The following is a 9007-nucleotide window of genomic DNA, read 5'->3' on the forward strand; positions in this document are numbered from 1 at the left end:
CCTTCCTTCCTTCCTTCCTTCCAATTCTCAAACATCTGATGTTCATGTCTTGTGCCTCTCAAAAATCTGATATTTATACTATGTGGCTCTTACATTAAGATAGTTTGGCCACCCCTGAGCAATATCCATGTCACCTTCCCTCTCAATTAATTCATAGGGTGGTGGCAAGTGGAAAGTGACTGAATGGCATGTAACACCAAAAAAATCCTAATGAAATTTCTTTGCTTTTTCAGGTCATGTCATTCCTGGTGTTGTGACAACAGTAGAAACTTAAACGAGAGCAGAACATCAACAGATACCTCGAAGAGAACCAGGAGTCAGCCATTGCCAACATAGCCCTCGTAGACGCTAAGGGTGTAGACTACCTTGCACTGTGCTATCTCATGCTTCATGTTCAAAGCAAACCTTGAAGAAAGAGTTTTGCTGCACGACTTTTATCAATATGGTGCTAAATTGTTTGTGGACTGAATGCTAAAACGTGCTGGGGATATAATCAAATAACTTTCCAACATTACGTACTATTTACCCACCACAGATCTATTTTGTTTCAACAAACTACAGTTTCCTTTTGGATCCCGGCATTATGCCTGAAACTTGGGCAATGTAAAAATTAGAAAATAAGAAATTGGGGCGGGGGGGGGGGGAGAGATCACTGCAACTGTCATGTACTTGCTTTTACAATTTCCACAACTGAGCATAACTTTAGAAGGAAAGCCTTACCTAAAAAGGAAGTCGCCGTTTCTCAAATACAAGCAGTCCAAATTTTCATGGTGCCTTCACTCTTACTGGATTATGCCCTTTAGTAACTCTCTTTTACTCATATGTGATCAATCAAACTAGGGGAAAAAATGCAATCTTTCTTAATAACGGATGCACTGCAGGGACCAACGACTGAATTAAAGAATTTTTAAAACACGATGTAGAATGTTTTTGGCAATCCTCTATTGTTGTGTGTTTTATATATATTTTTTGCAGGGGTGGGGATTCTGATTTTAATGTGGTTTTGTTTCTAGGATTTCTATACAAAAGAACTTTTAAATAAAGTTTAATTGTGATTTTGAAGGTCTCGAGTGTTTTTCTTTAGCAAGAGCAAAAGGGCTGCTGTGACAGTTCAAATAGGATGTGGATCCTCAGAGATTAGAAAACTATGGATGTGGATCCTCGGGAATTAGAGGGTGCCACAATTCCCTCCGTTAACAATTTACATAACCTAAGGAAAGGTATAGTAATGGTAATGAATGGCTGTGAGAGCTGGACCATAAGGAAGGCCGAGTGAAGAAGAATAGATGCTTTTGAGATGTGCTGGAGAAGAATCTTGAGAAGATCAAACCAGTCAGAAGAAGATCAAACCAGTCAGTCCTAAGGGAAATCAATCCTGACTTTTCCCTGGAAGGTCAGATGCTGAAGCTGAAGCTCAAATACTTTGGCCACCAAATGAGAAGGGAGCACTCCCTGGAGAAGACCCTGATGCTGAGAAAGACAGAAGGCAAAAGAAGGGGATGGCAAAGATGAGATGGCTGGACCATTACTAATGTAACAAACACCAATTTGAGCAGACTTCGGAGGGTGGTGGAAGACAGGAGGGCCTGGCATGACTTTGTCCATGGGGTTGCAAAGAATCGGACTCAACTGTGCGACTGAACAACATCAAGGAAACGTCCCATGAGCCACACAGCCACCTGTGGTTCCAACTATGGACCCCAATGCATATGGAAGTGCTCTATTTTGCTCGCCTCTATGGTAGCCTTATCCCTTTTATCAAACTTTCAACTGCAGGTTTGACTGGGGTGAATATTTCTATCCTCCGCCAAGACAAGTTCCAGAAGCCACCGATTCAACACATCTTGACTTCCTGTCACCTCCTATTATCCACAAATTGGAGGAGTTAACAGAACTTTTATCTTCTCCATGGTAGTGTCAAGCGCGCTCATTTCTGTAATGTATTTTTCCTAGAGAAAGAGCAGTTCACCAACTCTATATTGCTTCCCCCTTATTTACAGCCAATGGGCAAGTAATAAATCCATCTGGCCCTAGGATGTTTATGCTACAGCCTGGCTGGCATTACCTTCAAGTCACCTCTCCCACAATTTCACACAGACAACCCTTATCTTCTCCCAGAATAGTGTGAGAATGTTTGATGTTTTCAATAGCCTAAAATTCCTTAGTAATAAAATAGATTGTGGTTTAGTAACCTTTGAACCCGTGACTCAAGTATGCATCTGTATGGTAACCTTTGATGATGTCCTATATAGCAACTGTAACTGTGTGTACGTCATTACTCCCAAGACTTGTGTCCTTGGTACAGCTCCTGAGTTTCTAACAATCTAATTTGATTTAAAACAAAGAACTGGTTATTGAGAAATATTGACGCTTGACAGGTAGCCACTTCTGCTAAGGGTCATGTGATTCTCAAACAATATGCCATGTAACATATACGCACATCTGTCAGTAGGGACCAAAGTAAATGGGTTAGGTTTTGAGGTGTTCTGCATTTCTGTTGTTTTTGACAGCAGACAAACTTGGCTTTCTGTCTGGAGCCTGGGCAAATGCAATGGTTTATTCACTCTATGAGCTTCGTACTTCACACAGTTGGTACAGCTGTTTTGTATGTCTGTTCTTGGACAACAGCAAGAGTAATCGCTCTTCCCCTCATTTGAAAATCTTTACATTTTGAAACACACTAACAACACATTTCAGGAACTTAAGTGTTCCCAAATAAAGGCATTAGATCCCTGAAGGGGGACAAATGAGATCTTGGGTTTTGTGGCATAGAAGTTTTGTCCTCAGTTACTTAGGAAGAAGGGAGAAGAAACCCCCTGTTGTTTCTTTGGCTCCAGTTTCTCCATACAAGACACTATCAGAAAGCAACTTGTGGGTCTGAAGTTCACATCCGAGAAGCAAAATGACCTCAACAAACCCTGAGTCAAGAGAACTGCTGATGCTGGTGTGTGATGTCTTTGCCTGTTACAAGTATAGTGCGGCACTGTCAGCGTTGCATCTGGTTTAGTCAGAAAGCAGGAAAACCTCTCAAAAGATCCAAGTGCTGAAATAAATAGTAGCTTCTACACATACATATGGGCATACCCACTGGCCACCACATCAAGAGGCAGTCACCGCACTCGGATCTTGAACAAGGTATGAATTGGAACATTTCTAGCCACTGGGGTCCTCAGTTTCATCACTGTAGACGTGCCACCAACTTGGGCCTTTTGAACAGATCCCCTCCAACGTATCGTTAGAGATTCACAGGTCATTCTGGATCACTTTCCTCATTGGCAGACAGCTGCCTGATCTAAAGCAGCTGCACAGCAGTGATGATACGCAGACCACCTAATAGGGGCATAAACCTAGAAACTGGGCTGTGAATCAAAGCCAGTTGCTAAGTCTGCTCCCATATTCAAATCAGACAACAATGTTAAGGTACTGAATAGTAACCATCCAATCACCAAACTGCCCTCTGGCTTTGCTCACCCCTTTTTGATCAGAATACAAGATCTGGCTAAAAAGCAGATATCCTCCCCCCCACCCACCCCCCTCCCCATCTCGCATGTAGACAATGTGCTGGTACCAAACTCAGCCAACTAACACCTTAGAGCAGGGTTTCCCAAACTTTTTTCCCCATGGCCCAGTTATTTCTACACTTCTTCATGGCCTACTAAAATGTGGGGGTGGAGCCAGGAGACTTTGAGCAATCTGCCTCTCCCCTCTCCATTTAAACACCCCGTTGGGGGCTGTCTTTGTCGTCTCCTCGCCTTGCAGGTCAGTGCAGTGAGACCATCAATGGTGGCACTGCACTGATCTTACTTGTAGCCCGGTATTGAGATGTCCATGACCCAGTGCTGGGTCATGACCCAGCAAATGGGAAATGCTGCCTTAGAGCTCATGTATGTGCTACATACCTGCTTAGGTTCTAGGAATTTACTCTGCATGCAGAAACATAGTGCCTTGTTAGGGGGATTTCATCTACTGCAAGTCTCTAGCTTCTGCCATTTCATCTACTGGAAGTCTCTAGCTTCTGGAATATATCACAATTTCCTGTAATTACTCCAAAGGACTTTTAATCCATATCAGATGCAACCTACTCATTAGTACTAATGGCACCTACTCATTAGTACCAACCTACTCATCCAGATGCAAGCTACACACCAATACCAAATACAACCTACCCAACGTATTCAGCCAAATGCAACCTACATGTGATTATGCTACATCTGCAGCCAGTCGTTTTAAGCCTTCTGTCTCCAGCCATGTTGGCAGATGTTTTCTCTACCAATGGCCATTGTTTCCACGTATGCATTGGGATGCAGCTTCAGAACCTCTTCCAGCCACACCACCTGCTTCCTTACAAGGGCTGAGAAAAGCTAGAAAGGGATGCAATTATTTCTCCCCTATGACTAGATCGTAAAGTGATGTGTTCCATATTTCTGTGACCAGATCTGTTCTCAGACCAATCAGGTATGTCGATCCCAGGCCATGCAAGGCTCTGAAGGTCAATACCAGTCCCTTGAAGTACATCCAGTACTCAGTTGGCAGCCAGTGCAATTGGCATAGTGCTAGCTGAATGTGTGCCCACACAGGCAGCACCATCCACAGGTGCACCACAACATTTTGCACCAGCTCAGTTTCTGGATCAACTGCAAGGGCAAGCCCACATACAATGAGCTACAGTAATCGAGCCTGGATGCGGGACCAGCCATAGACTGTCTGGCATCCTTGGCAAGGCTAACTTCTGGTGCTCCCCCTTGCATTGATAACATCACTGAGGCACATGGGGGGGGTGCCCAGTTTGGCACCCCCAGAAGGCCATCGCCCTAGGCAATCACCTAGTTTGCCTAGTGGCAGGGCTGGCCTTGCTTGGAAGTGACCGCTGCAGGGGTCCCTGTAGTCAAGTCTTGGGTGGAGAGGTAGTGGGCCAGTTGCCTGAGCAGCTGAAGATTATAAAAGGCAGAGCTGGCAACTGCGGTGACTTGGGCCTCCATGGAAAGCGAGGCATCCAGGAGCACCTCCAAGCTCCTCACCTGCTGGGCAGGCACAAGCAATGCGTCTTCCAAAGTGGGCAGCCTGATTCCTTGGAGAAGGCCTTGATGTCATATAGGCTGTGGTTCCTATTTGCTTGAACTCTTCAGTTCTCTGGTTCTGCTTGCTGGATGATTAGCATCACAGCTAGATTTGCCAGTCACCGGGTCTGGGCAGAGGATCCCACAGTTTCTCAGGCTCCTCCCTACTGCCAGCCAGATGTCCTGTGGGGGAAAGCCCCGCCCCAACAGCCACCATGAGCCTTCAAACCTTGTCAGGTTTAGAAGAGGCTTGCAATGGCAAACCACCCTGTAAAAAGTCTGCTGTGAAAACGTTGTGAAAGCAACATCACTCCAGAGTCAGAAACAGCTGGTGCTTGCACAGGGGACCTTTCCTTTCCTGCAACTGCTTGCATTTCTGAATGTGTGTGTGCCTTAAATCTGGTCAAGATTTAAATCTGGCAAAGATTTTTAAATCAATTTATTTGGGAAGGACGAAAGGCTAGGATAGCATTTCAAACACTTTGTAAATCAAGGAAACCTTCAAGTTCCACACTTGCAATTTTATTACTGGACTTCTGTTCTAACGCAATTAATACAACTACACAATCCTCTTTCTAATGTAGCATGGGTTCAAATTGAAGGTGCTTTTGCAGCTCCTATTCCTCTTTGAGGAGCTATATGATCTCCCCCACCCCCACCCCCCAAAAAAAGATCTTCATGACTAGCAGCTAATAGTATACAGTTACAATCTGGGATAGATTAAGAACCAAATTGGCCCCTTTCCCCACAGCTAGTGTCTTAAATTATCATTGGTTTCCCCCAGGTTATTTTTTTTTTTTATTTTAACACATGGATGAATTCAGGCATGGATGTTTACAAATCATGGATCTGGTGGGGGAAGTTATTGACAAAACAAGAAATAGGTGAGAAATTAAAACAAAAGGCAATGCGGTTCCAATTTTCACAATTAAGAGAGGTGATGGTTTTGTATTCCAAACAGTCTAATGTTCATAGAAATCTCACAGAATTTCAAAACCTATTATTAAAGCCCTCACAAACATCTAAAGGTCTTCCTTCAAAGATTTATAAAATGATACTGAACTCTCCATTTTCTAAACTTCCATCATATATACAAATGTGGGCTAAAGAGATTCCAGATTCTTTGTCTGAGGACGATTGGAATGCCATTTGGAATTCTCCCTCATACAAATCTCCTATACATTCCATTCGAGTGCAATATTATAAACAAAGCAAACTGGTATCTGTGCCCCTTAAAACTTTCTAAAATCAAATCAGGAATAAGCTTCTTATGTTGGAAACACTGTGGACAAATTGGTTCTCCTTTACATCTTTGGTGAACATGTCCCAAAATAAAGTCTTTTTGGACGCAAGTGTTAGAAGCTAATTAAATTTAAGCCTCCACAATCAATCCAATTTTGTCTATTTTATATATGGAAAGGTATTGACATATCTAAGCAAACTAAGTCGCTCATTTCTAAAATGGTAGCGGCAGCCCATTTAGTTATTGCATCATGCTGGAAAGATTCTAGAGGTCTTAACAATAGAAAAGTGACAAGGCAAAATATGGGAAATTTGTTTAATGGATAAAATAGTCCAAAATCCATTTTTTGTAGAGTCAGTCCACCCTCTCAATAAGAAGTCATTTGAGGAACTGTGGAACCCTGTTGTAGATTGTCTGAGAGAATATAAACTTTTACCTAGAAATAATGAATATAGGTTGTGGCTTATGTTGTAATGGTGTGTTTTTCCTTCTTTATTTATTTAAACTGCTGATGCTTTATGTGTTGTGCATATTTAGAGTCCTGAAGTACCCTGATAAATTAGGTCATATGGCTCTCTCATTCAACAAGATTTTAGTATTTGTAGTTTTTCTTTTTAGTCTTTGGATTATGTTTCTCCTCTCTCTTTTGTATTTGAAATGGAAAAATTCTCTTAATAAAAATTATTTATTTAAAAAAATCTGGTCAAGAGGAAAGCTACAGGGCCCGGAGGGGCAGGGTGAGCAGACAGAGCCACATAGCTCTCAGTAATTCTGTTTGTTTGGAGGAAAATCCCACCCCCTAGGTTGTTCTTTCATTTTCCTGAAGAAATTGGCTGAAATATAGCAGATGGTTACATTCAGTCACATGAGTAAATTGCCCTAGTGAGATCACAAAAGTGTTTGCTTGCTGGGTTTTTTTGGGCTGCTTTGTGAGATTGTGTGTTCACTTTCATTTATTTACTTTAGGGACTGGGAAACTCTCCCGGCTCCACCCCTAAAGTCCCCAGACATTTTCTGAGTTGGACAAGGCAACCCTAATCACAGCCGGTGGGGGGTGGGGGCAGAAATAGAAGAAAACATTCTGCAGGCACTCTAAGAACAGAAGATAGAGAGAGGCAAGAGCCAGACATACGGTTGCCAAGTCCAACTCAAGAAATATCTGGGGACTTTGGGGATGGAGCCAGGAGACTTTGGGGGTGGAGCCAGGAGACATTGGTGGAGCCAGGAACAAAGGACAAGCATAATTGAACTCCAAAGGAGTTCTGGCCATCACATTTAAAGGGACAGCACACCTTTTTAATTGTCTTCCTTCCATAGGAAATAATGAAGGATAGGGGCACCTTCTTTTGGGGCTCATAGAATTGGACCCCCTGGCCCAATCGTTTTGAAACTTGGGGGGGTACTTTGGGGAGAGGCACTAGATACTATACTCTACCTCAAAAAACAGCTCCCCCAGAGCCTCCGAAACGTCCAGATCAATTCCTCATTATACCCTATGAGAATCGATCTCCACATAGGGAATAATGAAGTGCTCAGCAGACGTTTCCCTCCCCCCACCCCTGCTGTTTCTGGTGACTCTGAAGCGAGGGAGTGGCCTCTCTACTCATGAGTTGCTGCCAGCTTCTTCCAAGTAACACAGACACCCCATCCCAAGAGGAAGCCTTTCAATCGGAGACTGAAGCCTCCGGAGGTGGAAAGGCACATGGTCCTCTGGGGGAGAGGCTTCCCCCTGCTGGTCAGCTAACTGGGGACGGGAAGGAGCCTGGAAAAGCGGAAGAACTCCCACTGGGACCTGGGGATTGGCAAGCCTAGCCAGACATCACCTGCCATTTTCTGTCAATATGTGTGTACATTGCAGTGACTAACACTTGGGGTGGCAACAGTAGCCAGAAAGTGTGGCTTTATTCTGCAGAACAACAAACCTTTGTGAGGGTCGCAGACAGTGTTCCCTCTAAGTTGAGTTAGTGTGATCTAGCTCACAGTTTTTTAGCCTCTAGCTCACATGTTTTTGTCTTAGCTCAGAAAAAAAATGGCCCCAGAGCAAAGTAATTTATGCAGTAGCTCACAATTTTATTACCAGTAGCTCACAACTTTATTCCAGTAGCTCACAAAACTCCACAGCTTAGAGGGAACACCGGTCACCGAGCAAAATTTATCGTTCAGTCCATAGGAGAAGGGGAAAGCCTCAGCCACTGCCGGTCAGCAGCAGAGATGCTGAGAACTCCAGTGTAAATGTGACCACCAGGTGAGCTTACCTTGATATTCCCTTGGCTACCACAAGCAGAGCTCCTGATGGAGGCCCAGCTCAGACACTACTCCAAGCATCTTTGCGAGCTCCATGATAGCCACATCTGCTGCAGGATCATAAGAACGTAAGAGAAGCCATGTTGGATCAGGCCAATGGCCCATCCAGTCTAACACTCTCTGTCAGTGACCAAAAAAATCAAGTACCATCAGGAGGTCCACCAGTGGGGCCAGGACACTAGAAGTCCTCACACTGTTGTCCCTTCCGAGCACCAAGAATACATAATTACAACTCAGCTGAGCCTTCCCAAGTTTCCCTTTTAAGTTGTCAGTTCCACAAACAGATGAGGCCTACTGCAGGCCACAGAGCCAAAGAACTGAGAGCGCACGGAAGTCTATTGCTGGGCAGGGAAGCATCTGCTGAGCTCTTGGCACTTGGTCACTGAATCATGTCTAGCAGCAT

General features: G+C 43.9%; 1 protein-coding gene across 1 annotated transcript in view; it reads left to right on the forward strand.

The window, feature by feature from the left end:
- Nucleotides 1–1062, forward strand: part of COL6A3 (collagen type VI alpha 3 chain) — a 176910-nt gene extending 175848 nt beyond the window's left edge. Inside the window, 1 exon segment of the mRNA XM_060232176.1 lies at nt 234–1062. Within this exon segment, the coding sequence (XP_060088159.1) occupies nt 234–274 (41 nt within the window). The 3' untranslated portion in view covers nt 275–1062.
- Nucleotides 1063–9007: the final 7945 nt, after the last annotated feature.

This window comes from Heteronotia binoei, chromosome 1, assembly GCF_032191835.1.
Source record: "Heteronotia binoei isolate CCM8104 ecotype False Entrance Well chromosome 1, APGP_CSIRO_Hbin_v1, whole genome shotgun sequence".
Taxonomy (NCBI): domain Eukaryota; kingdom Metazoa; phylum Chordata; class Lepidosauria; order Squamata; family Gekkonidae; genus Heteronotia; species Heteronotia binoei.